General features: G+C 42.7%; 1 protein-coding gene across 9 annotated transcripts in view; it reads left to right on the top strand.

Annotated features, from left to right (window-relative positions):
• tmem104 (transmembrane protein 104) overlaps positions 1-21,300 on the top strand; it is a 166,223-nt gene that overhangs the window by 140,551 nt on the left and 4,372 nt on the right. For all 9 annotated transcript variants that reach the window (XM_073026709.1, XM_073026712.1, XM_073026713.1 and 6 more), the window contains one exon: positions 15,157-15,250. In XM_073026709.1, the coding sequence (XP_072882810.1) occupies positions 15,157-15,250 (94 nt within the window). The remainder of the gene's footprint in view (positions 1-15,156; positions 15,251-21,300) is intronic.

The following is a 21,300-nucleotide window of genomic DNA, read 5'->3' on the forward strand; positions in this document are numbered from 1 at the left end:
TTATGTGTTATATTTGAGACAGGAATTGTTTTAATTATATAGGTTAATAGGTTTGACCAGGATTTGTTTTCTTGTCTCTTTGATATGATTGTCTATGAGAACTGCTTTGCCTTTCTAATTTGTTGGTGCTAGAGGTTAATGTTCAGTGTCTGACATTGCTAAGTGACACTCACAGATGTTAGAAAGTAAAGGGTTGGATGTGAGGGGTGATGGGAACAGGGTAACTCAGGGGTCCACACCAACTTACGACAACAGATCCAGGCAAAGATGAGCAACACAGATAAATTAGAAAATCTTACTATTGTATCACTTAATGTTAGAGGATTAAACTCTCCCTACAAGCGTTCAAAGGTTTTAGATTTCTTACGCAGAAAGAAAATAGATATCGCGCTATTACAGGAAACACATCTTAAAACTAACGACATTCTCAGGGTTCAAAACCACTTTTATAAACCATCAGCTGATGGTACTCCTACGAAAGGAGTTATGATATTAATGAGATTGTAGTATTAATGTATCAATTGAAAGGACTGGCTCCAACAATGAAGGACGTCTAGCTTCTTGCTGTACATTCATTCAAGGTAAAAAAAATTGCATTCATTAGTCTATATGCCCCAACTGTATTCGAGGCTGAATTTTTTCCCTCAATTACCTCACAATTACTGAAGTTAAGTGACTACCAACTATATGCTGGTTCGGACATGAATGCTTTGGTAAACAATAACCTTGATAAATCTTCCTCAACTATATCAAGCTCTCAAGAATCTGCTTCCAAAGCACTTAACCTCTTTCTAACGGATTTAAATTTAACTGATGTGTGGAGGGTGCATAATCCATCTGCTAAAGACTATACCTTCTTCTCCACAAGACATAAAACTTTCTTTCGGATAGATTACATTCTTGTATCCTCTGGTTTGCTGCCTTTGGTACTGTTATGAACCCCGTAACTGGGTCACTTACCAGCAAAGATAGAGAGGTCCGCTGAAGACTGATGGTACTATTTTTAAACGTTTTTATTTATAAAGGGGCACAAAAGTAAGGTTAATACAAACATTCAGATAATATACATCGTCAATACTCAAGCTAAAGCGCGGGTATAGTAGTAATCAACAATATGAAGTAGCTCTATCGTTTGTCTAGGGGTAAAACTATTGTCCGATGGAAATATAAAAGTCTCGCCAGCTCATGAAGGCTTTTAGCCGTTTGAGGGACCGCTGGGTGTTCACGGGTTGGAGAGAGAAAATAAACTTGCCAGCCTTTTGGACTCAAAGTGTTGAATCGGGAACGTGAGTTCCCCGTTGTCAATTTGAACTCCTTTTCGGTGTTATCAGCCACTCGGTTCCCAAGCTGGGGGAACCGAATCACACGTGGCTCCCGAACAGCTTCCCGTCCTTACGGGAGCGATGAGCGATGGTGTCTCCGTCTGGTGCGTCGCTGGAGTACTGCCTCCTGCAGTCTCCTTTTTATCATGACTGGCAGATTTGAAAATGTCAATCAAGGTAGGGTGATACAATCTCCACCCCACATTGCCCGAGGGTGTCCATGTCCCTGATAGCTGGCACGTACTATAGAGTTACAATTCACACAGGTGCCTCTAAGAACAATGGTCAAATCTGTTGCATTGTCTCTCATTTCCTGGGTCCAAGACCCGAATTAATAGCGATCTTGCAATTCTCCGGAAGGAGGGGGCTGGTCCCGCACCCTTCGGCCCCTCAGAGCTGTGGTACATTCATAACAGTACACTCAATAGAATTTTTGCCCAGACATCTATCTGATCACAACCCGGTTATATCTACTTTTAATTATGGCAAAATCAAAAATAAGGCTACTAGGTGGAGGTTTAACTCCACCCTTCAAAAAATTGACGAATTTCTAACACAAATGAGAACAAAACTGACAGAATTTATAAATTTAAATAAAAATAGTGTCTCGGATGTGACAGTGGTTTGGGCCTCCTTCAAGGGTTTCTTACGAAATAATGCCAAATGGTTCAGTTCCCACCTTCATAAAAGCCGGCTTCAAAAGATTTCCACCCTAGAAGAACAATGTAAGGTTTTGGAGAATGATCTCAAAAGGAGGTACACCATAACAAAAGAAAACAAGCAGAATTAAATGATTTATTAAGAAGCAGGGCAGAATATATGATCCATATAACCAAACATAAGTATTATGCAGAAGGCAGCAGACCGAGCCATCTTTTGGCACTAATGCTCAAACAACAGGAAGCTAAAAGGTCTATACCAGTGATTAGATGTGCTATACATGGAGTAGTATCTTCAACAGAGGAAATAAACGAGACATTCAAGAATTATTTTGAAGAACTGTATACAAGTGTCTCAGTTCCTTCTGAGAATGACTTCACCGATTTTTTTTTTAGTGGGTTAGACCTCCCCACATTGTCATTAGAGGACACCAAAACTCTAGGTTCTCCTGTTACACTGGATAAGCTACTCATATAATATCTGTGACTTCCATCTTTGAAGTTTAAGCTAAACCTCTAAGTCAGGTGGAAGCTCTTAAACCCGAAGGGGCCCCTCCTAGTGCAGGTTGATGCCTCTGAATAATTGAAATCAGGACAGTGCACAAAAAAGATCAAAATCAAAGATCAGCTCCCAGGTTTGTGGTCAGTTATAGTAATAAGAGCTTACAGAGGAAAAATCGTTTATGTTCTATTTTTAAGTTCTTAATCCAAAGTCAATTATAGTTTGGTGTTAGGGTACATGTGATTTTATCAAACTAGCTGAAGGATATTTTATCACCCGCTGTCTCCCAGGAAAGCTGCCTCAGATTCGCCGTGGCCGTGCCTTCCACGGGGGCCATGATGCCGGGACAGTCCGGGAAAACTCCCCTGTTCTTCAGGTCTTCCATCGCCTCCAATGCATTACTGTGGATGAATTGTCCAGTGCCAAAAAACACTCGAAGTTTGGCTGGATAGAGTCTGGAACCGGAGCCCCTTTCCTTTAAGTGTTTTTCTGATGGTGGAGTAAGCCTTTCTTTTCATAAGTATTTCGGTCAGGTAGTCATAATCAAAAAATACTCTTTTTCCGTCATAATAAATCTCTCGTTTTTTCCAAGCCAAGCAAAGCACCAACACTTTCATTTTATACTCCTGAAAGTAGATGACCATGGACCTTGGGATGGAACCTTATGGTGGTTTGGATCCAAGAGATCGATGGCAGCGTTGTATCCCGAGTGCAACATCGGGAAGGAACAACCCTGTTTTAATAATTTTTTCCAGAAATTCCTGTATATTGTCTCCTACTGCCCCCTTGGCAATTCCATGGATATGTAAATTATTCCTGCGTGAATGCGCCTCCAGGTTCGTTAGTCAAGTTTGAATAATCTCCTGAAGTGGGCAAGAACCTCCCCGGCCTCGGCCTTCCATTCCTCCACTTATGTCACCTTTTGCTCCGTCTCTTCAACTCTGCCCGTTATTTCTTTTAAATCACCAACAATAGCATTCAACTTCTGGTTAATTTCTTCTCTGAAATCCACCAGTTCCTTCGTTAGAAAACCCACAGAATCACTCAGTTCTTATTTCATATCCGAACAGAGCGCCTGTATTTCAGCCACGGTGTTCTCATGAACAGCCTCGTGTTCAGCCGACGTCAGTGTCCTCACTGTCAGTCGGTATTTTATCGCTTGTCTTCGGGTTTTGTTGCGTTTTTCCTCCTGTCTTTCTTTTCTTTCCCCCTTTCATGCTGCAAGACCCACTTTCCTATTTAAATAACCGCTTCTTATTTAGGGGGAAATAAGACCATCTGGGAGCCCTTGCTGATTATGCTGCTGGCTGTATCTGCACCATACCGGAGGTCCCTGGATGAGCTACTCAAAGCAGTCAAAGCTACAAATAAGGGCTGTACACCAGGTATAGATGGCATACCTGTGGAACTTTACCTAGCACTTTGGGATATTCTTGGACCAGTATGGTTAGAAACGTTAAATTATGCTATTGGAAATGGCACTTTCCATAGAGACCTAAACACAGCCCTGATCGCAGTTATACCTAAGCCCAGTAAGGACCCCCTGGAGTGTGCCAATCACCGTCCAATCTCCTTGATAAATGCCGACCTCAAGATATTTTCCAAAGTCTTAGCCAGTAGACTCGAGACATTAGTTGGGAAAATAACTAGCCCAGATCAAACGGGCTTTATCAGGGGATGTCTTGCATCTGATAATATTCACCGGTTCTTACACATACTGAATGCAACATATAAAATCCTGTCTGCCTGTGGCCTGCTATTTCTAGATGCTGAAAAAGCGCTCGATTGCCTTGAATGGCCATATCTTTGGAGAGTTCTAAAAGAATTTAAGTTCAGCAATAAATTTATCAATATGATTCAAACTGTATGCTAATCCTTCAGCCTGGGTATGTGTGGGAGGAAGTGCCTCAGAGTTATTTGACATCGGACAGAGCACAAGACAATGGGATCCTTTGTCTCCTTTAATTTTTACTTTATCTATTGAACCGCTTACACATTTAATTAGAAAGTCTCCTCAGATTTCCCCTATTACAATAGGTACAACATCACATTCGATATCACTTTACGTGGACGACACATTAGTTTATCTGGCAAATGTTCAACAGACTCTCCCCCTATGTTTTAAAAACGCTGAAGCAATTTGAATTTCTTTCAGGATACAAAGTTAATCTGTCAAAATCAGCACTGATGCTGATTAATACAGATAAAAGTAAGGTGTCTCTCCCTCCCCAAATTATGGTTACAAATGAGGTCCGCTACTTGGGTATTAAAGTTAATACTTCCCTATCGTCTGTGGCTAAAACAAATTATTCTTTAATTTTGAAAAAAATAGAAAAAGATATTAATAGATGGAGGCACCTGCCAGCATCAGTCCAAGCCCATATATCGGTCATTAAAATGAACATCTTACCCCGCATTAATGATCCCACTTGCGCCTCCAGCAGGATATTGGCAAAATCTGGACTCCTTACTACGATGCTATGTTTGGAACAGTAAACGACCCAATATGAAGTGGTCAGCTCTACAATTCAAAAATTCGGATGGGGGATTGGCATGTCCAAATTTTAAACTACAGTCGGCTCTCCTTATCCACGAGGGATTGGTTCCGGGACCCCTCGCTGATACCAAAATTCGCAGATGCTTAAGTCCCTTATTCAACCTGTTTCAGGCTATGTCCACACTACACTGAATAAATCTGTAACCGAAGCTTTTTCTCTTCGTTTTTACCCTCCGTCCACACTAAAACGACGTTTTCGTCCCCCAAAACCGGAGCTTTTCAGAAACACTTTCCAGGACAGGTACTTTTGAAAATGCCGCTCAGGCAGATCAGTGTGGACGGGGTAACTGGAGAAATCTGAAAACGCTGTCAGACAGCAGCGCGCCATTTCATTGTTTTCTTGAACGCAACCTAACAATTTCAGAACAGACAGCAATGAGACTGAAGCCAGAAGAGTTAGAAATGTACTCACCAAATGCTTTGACCCATAACTTACTGAATAAATAAGTATGCTCACTTTGCCCTGTTTTCTGTCCTTGCTCGTATGAAGGTGGTTTACCTATTTATGCAAGTACTTCTCTGACAATAGATGTGTAACAGCCTAATGTAACATTGTATGGAAATACAAGATAATATTGATGCAGACATGTTTTACACATTTAACAAGGTGCTTTATTAATGCAACAGAGTTAGTCAGTTTTTCAATGTTTGTTGTCAGTCGGGTCATACAGTCCGTGAACTCCCTGTCAGTTGCTTCCGTACGCTTCAGTATTTGTTTATTTTTACTTTTAAATCTTCCTGCGCGAGAGCCAACAGCTGCCCGTCGTTTAAGTTTTTCTAGTCTGTAACTGAACAAACACGCACCTTCTTTCACGGCAAGATTCAACACCAAACGTGTCGCTTGTTTTCGGTGGATGTGTCCTGCGCATGCGCAGTAGGAGGAGATTCGCTGAAATCTCCGTTTCATTGTGGACGGAGATGTTATTAAAAACACATAGTGTGGATGCCTATTGTTTTTACGCGAAACCGGCGTTTTCAAAATTATCCAGTCTAGTGTGGATGTAGCCTCAATACAGTGGACCTTAAGACCCAGCAGAATCCCAGACCTTATTTAACCTGTCTCTGTGCGGTGGACATTAGGACCCAGCAGCAGAGATCTGAATCCACAGTGTTTCCGTTCACGAAAATAATCATGATCATGATTGAAAATAAAGTGGAAATAATAAAGCGATCGGAAAGAGGTGAAACGCCATCGGTCATTGGAAAAGCGTTAGGCTACGTCAGTCAACGATTGGGACAATTTTAAAGGATAAAGTGAGAAAGGCTCTGTCCCGATGAAAGATTACTAAGCAACGCAGTGATTTAATTATTGGGTTTTGGGATTTTGATCCTCCACATCAAACTGGCACGGTGCAGAGTGCACTCGGGAGCGATCCGTCACTAGATCGAACTCGGCGCTGAAACATACGTTCTTAAGTATCTTATATGCATAGAAAGATAAAATATATACTATGTACGAAGACAAACGTTTGACTGACGCTAAATAATAGCAGATGTATCTGTTCCAACTTACTTAGTAAGAGAACTTCCGAACCTTTTTGATCCCAATCCACGATAACCCATGCACATCCTCCCGTATACTTTAAATAATCTCTAGATTACTTATAATATCTAATACAATGTAAATGCTATGTAAACTATTTGTTATACTGCATTGTTTAGGAAATAATGACAAGGGAAAAAAAGTCTGTACATGCTCGAACAAGTGCTGGAAAAGCACTTCCGGGTTTTCACGATTCGCTGTTAGTTGAATTCGCGGATGCGGAATTTGTGGATGAGGAGGGCCGACTGTATATCACTGGGCATTTGTATTAAAAAATCTTAAATATTAGATGGAGGAGGATAAAGTTTCATCATGGAAAAATATAGAACAAGAGCTAATAGCACCAATAAGGTTGAAGGACTTACTCCTTATAGGTATGTCTACCAAAAAATGTGATTTATATTACAGTCCAATTTTAACCCATGTGCTACAAGTTTTTAGAGCAGCAGAAAAATTCCTAAAATTTAAAAGCGTATGGTGCAAATCATCTCCATTGTGGAACAATAATCATTTCCTATTTAGGGGGAACCATTCACTAACAGAACTTGGGAGGATAAAGGTATTACTACTCTTCAAGATATTAATGGGGCAATTACTATCCTTAGCTTTCAAGAACTGGTACCTTGATATAATATTGATAAACACTGTCTTCTACTTTAGAGTAAGATCAGCTTGTAAAGCCTATGGGATTCCCTGGGGGTCAGATTTAAAGGACCCTCCCATTTTAAGTTGGATACAGAGTGCTCCAAGATAGATAGTGTCATATATCTATGATAAGTTAAACTCCCAGAAATAAATGCCCACATCAGGAATGAAAGCCTGGGATAGGGACATATCTGAATTGGGACAAGACTTAGACTGGGATGTGATTTGGGATAATGCTGCCAGTGCATCAAAAAACCCAAATCATTAGTATATACACATGAAATTTTGTCATACAGCATATCTAACACTGAGAATTGGACATCAAATGGGACTGGTTCCTGACCCATATTGCTCATTTTGCCCCCACGGAACCGTTGGCTCTTTTATACATGTTGTATGGGAATGTCCAGGGGTTTTTGGTTTGTGGGGGAAGGTTATCAGTACTCTTACAGAACTAACGAGGGTACAATTACCAAGGGACCCCGCTGTACATCTTCTAAATGATGACTCCCACCTTTCCCTTATGGAAAAAACACACAAAATCTGGCCGGCAGGCCTGACTGCAGCTAAGAAGATTGTAGTCCAGCGTCGGAAACCTCCCCATGATATTTCAAGTACTCACTGGCTTCGGAGCTTTTTGGACATTTCTTACCTGGAATTATCATCAGCGAGAGTAAATGATGCACGACCAAACACAATCTTAATGTGGACAAATTTGATATCTAACTTAAAAGATCTTCTGTTAAAATAGGATTGCTCTGTCGGTGTATGCGCTACTATTCAGTTGGTTGGTGGAGGGGAGAGGGGTGGGGGGAGAGAGGGGTGGAGGGGGGTTGGGGGGTGGCTGGGTTAAACAGTCAAAATGTAATTGGCAACTGGTTGTAGTGAATGTAATTTGTTGATGTTGCAATAAAAATTAGTGATTTTAAAAAAAGTGGAGAGAGTGACCAGTTCCAAATTCCTGGGTGTCAGTATCTTTGGGGACCTAACCTTGGCACCACATATTGTTGCAGCTATAAAAAAGGCAAGACAGAGGGTATATTTCATTAGGAGTTTGAGGAGATTTGGTTTGTTAACTGAAACACTCAAAAACTTCTACAAATGTACCATGGAGAGCATTCTGACTAGGTGCTTCGCCATCTTGTATAGGGGAGCTTCTGCACAAGATTGAAATAACTTGCAGGTACTTGTAAAATTAGTCAGCTCCATCATGGATACCAGCCTCCATACTGTTCAAGACTTCTTCAAGGAGCAATGCCTTAGGAATGCGAGGATCATCACCGAGGATCCCCACCACCCAGGATATGGCCTGTTCACGCTGTTACCATTGGGAAGAAGGTACAGAAGCCAGAAGATGCACACTCAGTGATTCAGGAGTAGCTTTTTCCCCTCTGCCATCCAATTTCTGAATGGACATTGACCCCATGAACACTACCTCACTACTTTTTATTTCTGTTTTTTTGCAGTGCTTATTTTAACTACTTCTGTACTTACATATAAATACTCAGTTTTTCCCTCTATATTCATTTATCTTGTATTTCATTGTACTGCCGTAAAGTTATCAAATTTCATGAAATATGCACGTGATATTAATCCTGATTCAGGTTGTGAGAGCAATTCTGTGATGGGGTGAGTGAAGTTATCCCCACTGGTTCAAGAGCCTGATGGTTGAGGGGTAATAACTGTTCCTGAACCTGGTGGTTGGGTCCTGAGACTCCTGTACCTTCTCCCTGATGGCAGCAGCGAGAAGAGAGCATTGTCTGGGTGGTGATGTTTCCTGATGATGGATGCTGCTTTCCTGCAACAGTGCTCCGTGTAGATGTGCTCAGTGGTGAGGAATGCTTTACGTGTGCTGGACTGGCTGTATCCACTACTCTTTGTAGGATTTCCTGTTCAAGGGCATTGTTGTTTCCAAACTTAGCACTTATCAAAATTAAACTCAGTTTTCCATTCCTCAACCCACTTACCCAGCTTATCAAGATTCCTTTATAAATACTGGTAACCTTCTTCCACGTCATTGACACCACTGATAATAGTGCTATCTGCAAACTTACTAACCATTCTCATTCAGATCATTGATGGAGGTGACAAATTGCAATGGGCCCAGCACTGACCACTGGGCACAGGCCTACAGTTCAAGGAACAACCTTCTACCATCACCCTCTGCTTCTTACCATCAGTCCAATTGTGTATTCAGTTAGCCAGCTCTCCCTGGATTCCATGTGATCTAACTTTCCATAGTAACCTAACATGCTGAACCATATCAAAGGCCTTACTGATATCCATATAAATCATATCTATCGCCCTCCCCTCATTGATCTTCTTAGCAGGGTTTAGACCTGAAATGTCAACAATCCCTCCTCTCCTCTTCCTCCCCCCCCCCCCACCCCGCCCAAGTGGATGCTGGATCCTGCTTGTCATTCAAAATTCCTCCAGCAGTTTGTTGGTTTTTTTTTTCGAAAGGTGATGGCAGCTCTCTCGAGCAAGCTTGTGGGTTTAGTTTACAAGGGAGATGGATGCCACTATAGGCAGTGGCCTCGATAGCCAGGACTGTACAGTATTGTGGGAGGATGTTCCGTGTTTCAACTGCTTCAATAGCACTGAATGGAAGAGCTGAAAGACTCTATATTTTTTATATTCTTTTACGGGATGTGGGCGTCGCCACCTGGCAGCATTTATTGCCCATCCCTAGTTGCCCTTGAGAAAGTGGTGATGAGCTGCCTCCTTGAACTGCTGCAGTCCTTGAGGTGTAGGTACACCCACAGTGCTGTTAGGGAGGGAACTCCATGATTTTGACCCAGTGACAATGAAGGAATGGCGATATGTTTCCAAGTCAGGATGGTGAGTAACTTGGAGGGGGATTTCCAAGTGGTGGTGTTCCCAGGTATCTGCTGTTCTCGTTCTTCTAGATGGTTGTGGGTCTGGAAGGTGCTGCCTTAGGAACTTTGGTATGTGCTGCAGAGCATCTTGTAGACAGTACACACTTCCGCAACTGTTCAACGATGGTGGGGGGATTGGATGCTTGTGGAAGGGGTACCAATTAAGTGGACTGCCTTGCACTGGATGATGTCAAGTTTCTTGAGTGTTGATGGAGCTGCACTCATCCAGGCGAGTGGCGAGTATTCCATTACACTCCTGACCTGAGCCTTGTAGATGGTGGACAGGCTTTGGGGAGTCAGGAGGTGAGTTACACGCCGCAGGATTGCTAGCCTTTGACCTGCTCTGGTAGCCACGGTGTTTAAGTGGCTAGACCAATTCAGTTTCCTGTCAGTGGTAACCCCCAGGATGTTAATAGTAGGGGATTCAGTGATGGTGATGCCACTGAGTGTCAAGGGACAATGGTTAGAGCCTCTCATTGAAGATGGTCATTGGCTGGCACTTGCGTAGCTCAAATGTTACTTGCCACTTGTCAGCCCAAGCCTGGGTATTGTCCAGGTCCTGCTGCATCTGGGTATGAACTGCTTCACTATCTGAGGAGTCGTGAATGGTGCAGAACATTGTGCAGTCATCTGCGAACATCCCCACTCTGATCTTATGACAGAAGGAAGGCCATTGATGAAGCAGCTGAAGGTGGTTGGTCCTAGGACACTTCCCTTAGGAACTACTGTAGTGATGTCCTGAGGATGAAATTATAGACCTGCAACCACCATAACCATCTTCCTTTGTGTCAGGTATGATTCCAACCAGCGGAGGGTTTTCACTCTAATTCACATTGACTACATTTCACTCTCACCTTACCTCTGCTATTTAAAGCTCTTTGGTCCATGTTTGGACCAGGGAGGAGATGAGGTCAGGAGCTGAGTGGCCTTGACGGAACCCAGAATGGGCATCTGTAAGTAGGTTATAGCTGAGTAGGTGCTGCATGATAGCACTGTTGATGACTCCTTCCATTACTTTGCTGATGATTGAGAGTAGGCTGATAGGATGGTAATTGGCTGTTGGACTTGTCCTGTTTCTTATGTACAGGACATACCTGGGCAATTTTCCACATTGCTGGTAGATGTTGGTGTTGTAGTTGTATTGGAACAGCTTGGCTAGTAGTGCGGCAAGTTCTGGAGTGCAAGTCTTCAGGACTGTTGCCAGGATTTTTTCTGAGCCCATAGCCTTTGCAGTATCCAGTACTTTCAGCTGCTTCTTGGTATCATGTGGAGTGAATTGGATTGGCTGCATACTGACACCTGGGATGCTGGGGACTTCTGGAGGAGCCTCTCCCTTTAGAATACCAATATTCAGCAATTGTTCTGAAGGAGACTGAAGTCAGTTTTCCATTCAATTGAGCTACTTTATTTAAATAAACAGTAGTTGCGTGTAATGTGTGGTGGCGCAGGCATTGCCTCTGTTGCTTTGTTCCCCGTGGGAACTCACACTCCTTTCTAGATTTTACGGCGCCAGATAAGAGAGCATCCCCTCTGTTGCCCTTTGTGACCCACTGCATCATTTAAAAATGACAATTTGTCCCTCAGCTGCATTGAAAGGTGCTTTCTTTCTGAGCGTTCCCACTCTGGAGTCGCATAAGAGCAGTGTAGGAGTTGCTGCTGATGAAGGATGCAAGGTACATCTGTATCCTTCTGTCCTTGCAGCTGAATAATGGAATTGTTGACTAATTACGGTGAATCGATCAATTTGTCTACAGCACACCCAATCACAATGTAAGGAATGGTCCAGTGCAGAGAAGGTGCATTTGCCTCAAAGGATTTCTTGCTCTACTCATTCACTGCATCTCAAAATATTTTCTAACAAGCATTTGTATAACATGCACTAGATTAAATCCATCCTGAGGGAGCCTGTTTTTATTACAGGTTCAGCAGTTGCATTGTGAAAGTAGATTAAATCTCCTTTCTCAAACCCTCTTGGGTGATTGAGGGTTCCTGCCATCACCAAAACCTTGATCTTCGGTGTAGTTTGGGGAGAATACTGAATGATTAGAGAAAAATAACAGCTATTCAATCTTTATGGATAATAATGTGTACTGTGTTAAGTTTCTGCTATTTTTCTCACTTTCTGTTAAGTAAATTAATTCTGCAATTAATGCTGAAGAATTGAGGATGAGTTTGTGCTTCATCCATATGATCATCAAGAGTGTGCCCTAAGTCTACAATGCCTGTGCTTTGTCCTGTCCAGTTTTTGGTTATCTACAGATTTTATTCCTGTAACTTCTAGTTAGATCCATGATTCTCCCTGAAGAGCTTGGCCTGTGTTCTAGCTCCTCAATCCCTGTTCCCTCCTCTTCCCTTTGCTTGCTCGCTTGCATTTGTTCCCAGGCTGTACCAGTGTTATGCTTGTTTGCAAATCCCCATGACTGTGCCTTTTTTTCCTCACCCCTGAGATCTCCTCTTCAACTCTAATCCCTACCCAGTACACCAAATGGAGTCAAATTTTGTATTTGCAGTTGTGACATGAAGCACCCTCAAGAGTAATTCTGAGAGTTCACTGCATGACTGCCAAATAGTTTTTCACTTCTTCTGAGATTAGTTAAGTGTATTATTTTTAATATGCTTGCTTCGAGTAGTTGAACAGGACCACGTTCAAGTACTCATCAGAGGATCTGAATGAATACGCCATGGTTGTCACAGACTTTATAAAGACACTTGTGAGTGAGTGTATCCCCACAAAATCATTCAGAGTCTTCCCCAACCAGAAGCCTCAGGTGAACCAAGGCTTCTGCAGTCAGCTGAGGGCGAGATTGATGGCATGTAGGTGTGGTAACCAAGGAAAGTACAAGAGGTCCAGATATGACCTCCAGTAAGAGAGGCAATTCCTCACATGTAAAGAGGCAATTCCAGTCCAAACTTGAATCAGAAGGATGCTCGACAGCTGTGGCAGAGCTTGAATGCTGTCACTTCCTACAAAGTAAAACCAAGCGACACACAGTATGTGACAACAAGGTTTCGCTTTCAGATGAGCTCAATGTCTTTTATGCTCTTTTTCACTGACAGAAAATGGAGGCACCTTCATGAACTCCCACAGCCCCAAATGGCCCTGTGATTTCAATCTCTGAGGTCAACATAAGAGAATCCTTCAGGTTGGTGAACCCATGGAAAGCATCTAGCCCAAACCAAGCACTGAAGACCTGTGCTAATCAACTGGGTAGAGTATTTGTTGACATCTTTAGCCTCTCACTTCCACAGCCTACTCAGGCAAGCTTCAGTCATACTTGTGCCCAAGAAGAACATGGTAACCTGCCTCAATGAGCGTTGTCCACTGTGATGAGGTGCTTTGAGAGGTTGGTCCTGCCTGAGGAGTGACTTGAATCCACTCCAATTTGCTTACTATTACAACAGGTCAACAGCAGTAGCCACTTCATTTGCTTTCCACTCAGCTTTGGATCATCTGGACAGTGAAGATGCATACATCAGGATGCTCTTCATTGACTACAGCTTTGCATTCAACATTATGAACCCCTCAAAATTAATATGCTCAAAGACCTCGGCCTCAATACCTCCTTGTGCAAAGGATCCTTGATTTTCTCACTTGCAGTCCTCAGTCGGTTCGGATTGGCAACAACATCTCCTCCACAATCACCATCAGGACAGGTGCACCTCAAGACTGTGTGCAGCTCTCTGCTCTACTCGGTTTATATTTATGACTGTGGCTTAGTACAGTTCCAATGCCATATTCAAGTTTGCTGACAATTCCACTGTCATGGTCCTAATCAAAGGTGGTGACGAATTGGCTTATAGGAGGGAGATTGAAAATCTGGCTGAGTGGTGCCACAACAACCTCTCACTCAATGTCAGCAAAACCAAAGAGTCATTTATTGACCATAAGAGGAGCAAACTGGTGGTTCATGAGCCAGCCCTCTTCAGGAGATTGGACGTGGAGGGATCAGTAATGTTAAATTCTTTGACGTTATCATTTCAGAGGATACGTCCTGGGGTCAGGATGTAAATTACAAAGAAGGTATGGCAGTACCTCTACTTTCTTAGAAATTTGTGCAGGTTTGGGATGTCATCTAAAACTTGACAAACTTCTATAGATGCACAGCGTCCTGACTGGCTGCATCATGGCCTGGTATGAAAACACTAATGTCCAGGAACAGAAGTGCCTACAAAAAGTAGTGGGCACAGCCCAGTCCATCACAGGAAAAGCCCTTTCCACTATTGAGCAGGTTGAAATGGAGCGCTGCCAAACAGAAACAGCATCCATCCAGGTTATGCTCTCTTCCTGCTGCCTGCCATCATTGGGAAGGAGGTACAGGAGCCTTAGGTCCCACACCACCAGGTTCAGGAACAGATTTTATCCTTCAACCATCAGACTCCTGAAACACCAGTGGGTAACTTCAGTCACCTCAATGCCAAACTGACTCCATAACCCAGTATAGATTCACCCTTAAGGACTCTGCAAGTCACTTCTGTCAGTATTATTATTTATTTGTATTTGCACAGTTTGTCTTTTGCACGTTGGTTGTTTATCCATCTTTATCTGTAGATTCCACTGTATATTTGTATCTATTGTGAATGCTTGCAAGAAAATGAATCTCAGGGTTGTATAGGGTGACATATATGTACTTTGATAATAAATATACTTTTAACTTAGAACTACATGTTATATTTTTTACATTATAAATATTTAACAGCTGGAAAATCAGGCTGTAATCTTAGGGTTTTCTAGGATGTAATTTACGTAGCTCCCAACTAAAGCAATCTGAAGTTTTTTTTCTAATTGTCACCTTAGCCATGCTGTAAAACTTCCTCAGGAATGTTAACTTTTGGTAACAATAGTAAAAGAGGAGTCAAAACTACCCAGGTTGTAAACAGCACCTGTTCGATGCACCATGTGGACAGTCATCATCTAACAAGTTACATTAAAATCGGAATAATTGCCCTACTTTTCTGCAGCATTATGCGTCACTTTGTAATGGAGCCACATTATAGATTTTGACCTTGTTCTGTTCATCTTAATAGCTGTCACTTTCCATTGTTATGCAGACAGCGTTTTCATTGCTTCTTGGGCCATTCACCTTCTTCAATGTGCAGAAGACCAAATACCTTCAGATTATCACCTCCCTGATGAGATGGATAGGTAAGAGTTTTATTTTGCAAAATGAACTCACTTTCTGCAAAAGAGACGGTTGATTTGATCCATTGCACAGTAAGTACATTGTCAGAATTGAGGTTTCAAGAATGCACATGACTGTGTGTGCCTTTTATAAGAGCAGCTTTTTAAGTTAAAGGCTAACTCTTGCACACAGTCACAGAATGGCTAACACGAGGAAATCTGCAGATGCTGAAAATTCGAACGACACACACAAAATGCTGGTGGACCACAGCAGGCCAGGCAGCATCTATAGGGAGAAGCACTGTCGACGTTTTGGGCCGAGACCCTTCGTTAGTCTTGGCCCGAAACGTCGACAACACTTCTCCCTGTAGATGTTGCCTGGCCTGCTGTGTTCCACCAGCATTTTGTGTGTGTTGATCACAGAATGGCTGTTGGGATGGGTCATTTGAATGTAGTGAGCTATAGGTACTGCCACTTCAATCTGGCATCTGAGTAATGTACAGTAAGTTTGATAGTTTATCTCCTAATATCATACGGTGCAACAGATATTTCCATTTAAAATGAATTATCAACAAACTCTATTCTTTTGAATCTTGGAATTTCAAATTTTCTTTCACATAAAGCATGGGGTTCATAACCATATCGACAGTCACTTTGTCTTTATCACCTCCCTTAATTACTTCATCAAAAATATCAAATTAATTCAGCAAATCATTTAATCTACATTTGCTCAATTTACTTTTTTCCCAGATGATGGGGCCAAATCAAGATGACTGATAGCTGCCATTTGTGGCTGGGTTCGTCTTGGACCTCTGCTTTTGGCTACGCATCTCACAAGTCTCAAACAAGCTGGGCGACAGGCACTAGTGTAGCTGGCCGTCCCCAATCCACCAGTGGTCTCACTGTGGGATACTGCGTCTCTAAAGGGAGGAGCCAAGTACTCTGAAGCCACGTCTGGCTACTTTCAGAATTTCAATTATTTGTTGGTAACTTAAGGTGTCTTGATTACATCATTTTTTAATTTTTCACCATTTTTATGATCTTGTTTATTTATATAATCACTTGAGTTAAGTGATCTTTATCAGAGGCATTTAAAAGCATTTCAGAAGGCTGTCATGGTATTCTGAGGCAGGTGCTCAATACCATTGATCCTTGTGTATGCTATCCTCTGCAAACCTAATTCTGCATTCTCTGTCCATATCTCTGCCAAATTAGTCCTAGTTCTCTTCCTTACCTGCCCTTCACTAAAACACCTTGCCACAGTATAACCTGTTTAGATTTTTACTGGTCCCAGTGACCCAGAAATCGAAATCCCTCCATCCCTGTGTCTGTTCACCAAATCTCAGTACCATTTTGCTTTCATTATCGTGGACTTTCAGCATCAGCAGAGAATTATTTTTCACTTCTGCAGCTTTGCTTTTTAATGCTTTCCTGGCTCCATAAAATCAGCCTGAATGATCTCTGTCCTTATCCTTTGTCAGTGATGGTATGAGATCAAAGGGAAATGTTTATAACTTTGTCAACAAAGAGCAGTAGCAAGGATTAGGAACACTTCTGATTCACCTTGAGGCCAAAGCACTGGTAAGGAAAAGGAAAGAGAATATGAGAGAAGGTCTTTGTTCCCTTTAGTCAGAAGACAGAGGCAGAAAACAGAAAACCTCTGGAAACAGTAGAGAAATACAAGTCTAAAGTAAATCAGGAGCACAAAGAAATTAGTACTGGAGGAATGAATGGACCCCTCAGGGTCTGAGGATCTGTTTCCTAGGAGAATGAGAATGACTGCTGTGGTGATGGTGGGTGCACTGTCGTCATTTCCAGAATTCCAAGGATTCCAGCAAGGTTCCTGCAGACTGGAAGATGGGAAGTGGTTAAGAAAGGAAATCATACGTGTGGTGCAGCTAGTCTGATATCAGTAGTGGGGCAAATACTGTAATGTATTACTATAATAGGAGAGGCAGAATGCACGTTGATTAATGAAAGAAAAATGATGTTTGAAAATAAGGAATTTATTTTTGAGGTTATAACTAGCATAATGAAGAAAATTAATTACTGTGGTGTATTTAGATTTTTAGGTCTTCAGAGAGGTGATATGAGAGATTATGAAACAATTTCCAAGTGGTTGGTATTAGGAATAATAATCTAACATTGACATTGGTTTGGTTAGTGGGCACAAAAACGGTTAGAATTAAAGGGTACACAAGTGAATCTGCAGATGCTGGAAATAAATAAAAACACAAAATCCTGGCAGAGCTCAGCAGGCCAGACAGCATCTATGGGAGGAGGTAGTGACGACGTTCCGGGCCGAAACCCTTCATCGGGAGAATTAAAGGGTAATTTTTGGTCTTGGATTCTGCAAGGATCAACACAGGGGCCGTAGTTGCTAACAATCCATATGAATGATCTGGAACAAGGGCAATATATCCAAGCTTGCTGATAGTTTGAAGCTAGCTGACAGTGTGGACTGCAGAAGGGTACATACAGGGTATGAGGGAGTACCAACATGTCAATGAATGGGCAAGCAAAAGGCAGGTGAATTATAATTTTGTTAATAAGGCAGAATATTTGTTAAATGGTGAAAGTTTGAAAGGGGTTGGTGTTCAGTGGTAGCATCTGGGTGTCCTTGGACTCAAACCACAGGAAGTTAGATTGCTGGTGCAGGAAACAAGTGGGAAGGCAAATGGTATGCTGGTCTTCACTGAAAAAGGATTTGAGTTTAAGAATGGCAGCATCTAGTTCCAATTATTCAGGGTCCTGGTGAGGTGGTATCTGGAATACTGAGTACATACAGGTCCAGTCTTCCTGTCTAAGAAAAGATTTGCTCATGTTATAGGTTGGACACTGACTGTTCACCATATTGATTCCTGGGATGTTAGGTTTGTCATACAGGGGGAGATTAAACAGACAACTTCTCTCATTCAGAAGAATGACATGATTTTATTAAAATATGCAATATTGTTATGGAGCTTGTCGGTGGATGCAAGGATGGCTTTCCATGTCTGTGTGCATAGAACCAGATCAGAGCCTCAAAGTTTGGGGCTGACCATCTAGAACAAATACGAGAAGAAATTTAATCCCTTGTGGTTGGTGAATTTTTGGAATTATCTAGCCTGCAAAGCTTTTTGGAGACTGAGTTGCTATATTTAAGAAAACGGTAAATATCTAGACACAAAAATGAATGGTTATGGGGTTGATACCAGAAAACTGATGCTGGATTTGGCAATCATCTGTAATCCTTGAAAGGGAGAACACAACTACAGCTTTGAAGATCCCTGCTGCACCTGATGACCCTGTGATCTCCGTCTCAGAGGCCGATGTTAGGCTGTCTTTACAAAGAGTGAACCCTCGCAAGGTGGAAGGTCCCAATGGAGTACCTGGTGAGGCTCTGAAAACCTGTGCCAACCAACTAGCGGGAGTATTCAAAGACATTTTCAACCTCTCACTGCTACGGGCAGAAGTTCCCACTTGCTTCAAAAAGGCAACAATTATACCAGTGCCTAAGAAGAGTAATGTGGGCTGCCTCAATGACTATCGCCCAGTAACACTCACATCTACAGCGATGAAATGCTTTGAGAGGTTGGTCATGACTAGACTGAACTCCTGCCTCAGCAAGGATCTGGACCCATTGCAATTTGCCTATCGCCACAATAGTCAATGGCAGACGCAATCTCAATGGCTCTTCACGTGGCTTTAGACTACCTGGACAACAAAAACATCTATGTCAGAATGCTGTTCATCGACTACAGCTCAGCATTTCATACCATCATTCCCACAATCCTGATTGAGAAGTTGCAGAACCTGGGCCTCTGTATCTCCCTCTGCAAAAAACCACAATCTGTGCAGATTGGTGATAACGTACCCACCTTGCTGACGATCAATACTGGCGCACCTCGGGTGTGTGCTTAGCCCACTGCTCTACTCTCTATATACATATGACTGTGCAGCTAGGCATAGCTCAAATACCATCTATAAATTTTCTGACAATACAGCTATTGTTGGTAGAATCTCAGGTGGTAACGAGCGGGCGTACGGGAATGAGATATGCCAACTAGTGGAGTGGTGCCACAGTAACAACCCGGCACTCAACGTCAGTAAGAGGAAAGAGCTAATTGTGGACTTCAGGAAGGGTAAGACAAAGGAACACACGCCAATGCTCATAGAGGGATCAGAAGTGGAGAGAGTGAAGAGTTTCAAGTTTCTGGGTGTCAAGATCTCTGAGGATCTAACCTGGTCCCAACATACATATTGATGTAGTTATAAAGAAGGCAAGTCAGTGGCTATTCTTTATTAACAGTTTGTAGAGATTAGGCATGTCAACGAATACACTCAAAAACTTCTATAGATGTAGCATAGAGAGCAGTTTGACAGGCTGCATCACTGTCTGGTATGGCGGGGGGGGGTGGGGGGGGGGGCTCCTACACAGGACCGAAAGAAGCTGCAAAGGGTTGTAAATCTAGTCAGCTCCATCTTGGGTACTGGCCTACAAAGTACCCAGGACATCTTCAGGGAGCGGTGTCTCAGAAAGGCAGCAGACCTCCAGCACCCAGGGCCTTTTCTCACTGTTACCATCAGGTAGGAGGTACAGAAGCCTGAAGGCACACACTCAGCGATTCAGGAACAGCTTCTTCCCCTCTGCCATCTGATTCCTAAACGGGCATTGAATCTTTGGACACTACCTCACTTTTCTTAAATCTACAGTATTTCTGTTTTTACACATTTTAAAATCTATTCAATATATGAAATTGATTTGCTTATTTATTAATTATTACTATTATTTTATTTATTATTTTTTTCTCTCTCTCTTCTATATTATGTATTGTGTTGAACTGTTGCTGCTAAGTTAACAAATTTCACGTCACATGCCGGTGATAATAAACCTGATTCTGATTTCATTGCATAATGGACCATTTTTTTTGGAGGAAAAGATAAAAACTGTCCATAGATTGTACCAATCACTGTTTGACACATTTGCAGTAAAATCCGGTTTGGAAAACACACAAAACACTGGAGGATCTCAGCAGGCTAGGCACACCTATGGAAAACAATACACTCGACATTTCAGGCCAAGACCCTTTGGCAGGACTGGAGGGAAAAAGCTGAGGAGTAGATTTTAAAGCTGGGGGAGGGGAGAGAGAAGCACCAGGTGTCAGGTGAAACTTGTAGGGGGAGGGATAAAGTAGAGAGCTGGGAAGTTGATTGGTGAGAGAGATACAGGGCTGGAGAAGGGGGTCTGATAGAAGAGGACAGAAGTCCATGGAAGAAACAAAAGGGGGGAGGAGCACCAGAGGGAGGTGATGGGAGATGAGATGAGAGGCGGAAAATGGGATGGGGAATGGTGAAGTGCGGGTGAGGGTGCATTACCAGAAGTTCGAGAAATCGATGTTCATGCCATCAGTTTGGAAGCTACCCAGACAGGATATAAGTTGTTGTTTCTCCAACTTGAGTGTGGTCTCATCATGACAGTAGAGGAGGCCTTGGAGTGACATGTCAGAATGGGAATGAGAAGTGGAATTAATGGGGGGCCACGCGAGATCCCACTTGTTCTGGCAGACAGAGCGTGGGTGCTCGGCAAAGCAGTCTCCCAATCTACGTTGGGTCACACCGATATACAGGAGGCCACACTGGGAGCACCAGACACACTATATGACCCCAACAGACTCACCAGTGAAATGTTGCCTCACCCAGAAGGACTGTTTGGGGCCCTGAGTGTTAGTGAGGGAGGAGGTGTAGGGGCAGGTGTAACACTTGTTCCGCTACAGTGGGGAGGGACGAATGGACAAGGGAGTGAGATAGGAAGCAATCCCTGCAGAAAGCAGAAAGTGGGGGTGGGGGAGGGAAAGATTACCTTGAAATGGGATCCCTCTGGAGATGGCAAAAGTTGTGGAGAATTATGTCCTGGACGCGGAGCCTGGTGGAGTGGTAGGTGAGGACAAGAGGAACCCTATCCCTGGTAGAGTGGCGGATGGATGGGGTGAGAGCAGACATGCATGAAATGGAAGGGATGCGGTTGAGGGCAGCGCTGATGGTGGAGGAAGGAAGCCTCTTTTTTTGAAGAGGGAGGACATCTCCTTTGTTCT

Source organism: Hemitrygon akajei, chromosome 22, assembly GCF_048418815.1.
Source record: "Hemitrygon akajei chromosome 22, sHemAka1.3, whole genome shotgun sequence".
Classification (NCBI taxonomy): Eukaryota; Metazoa; Chordata; class Chondrichthyes; order Myliobatiformes; family Dasyatidae; genus Hemitrygon; species Hemitrygon akajei.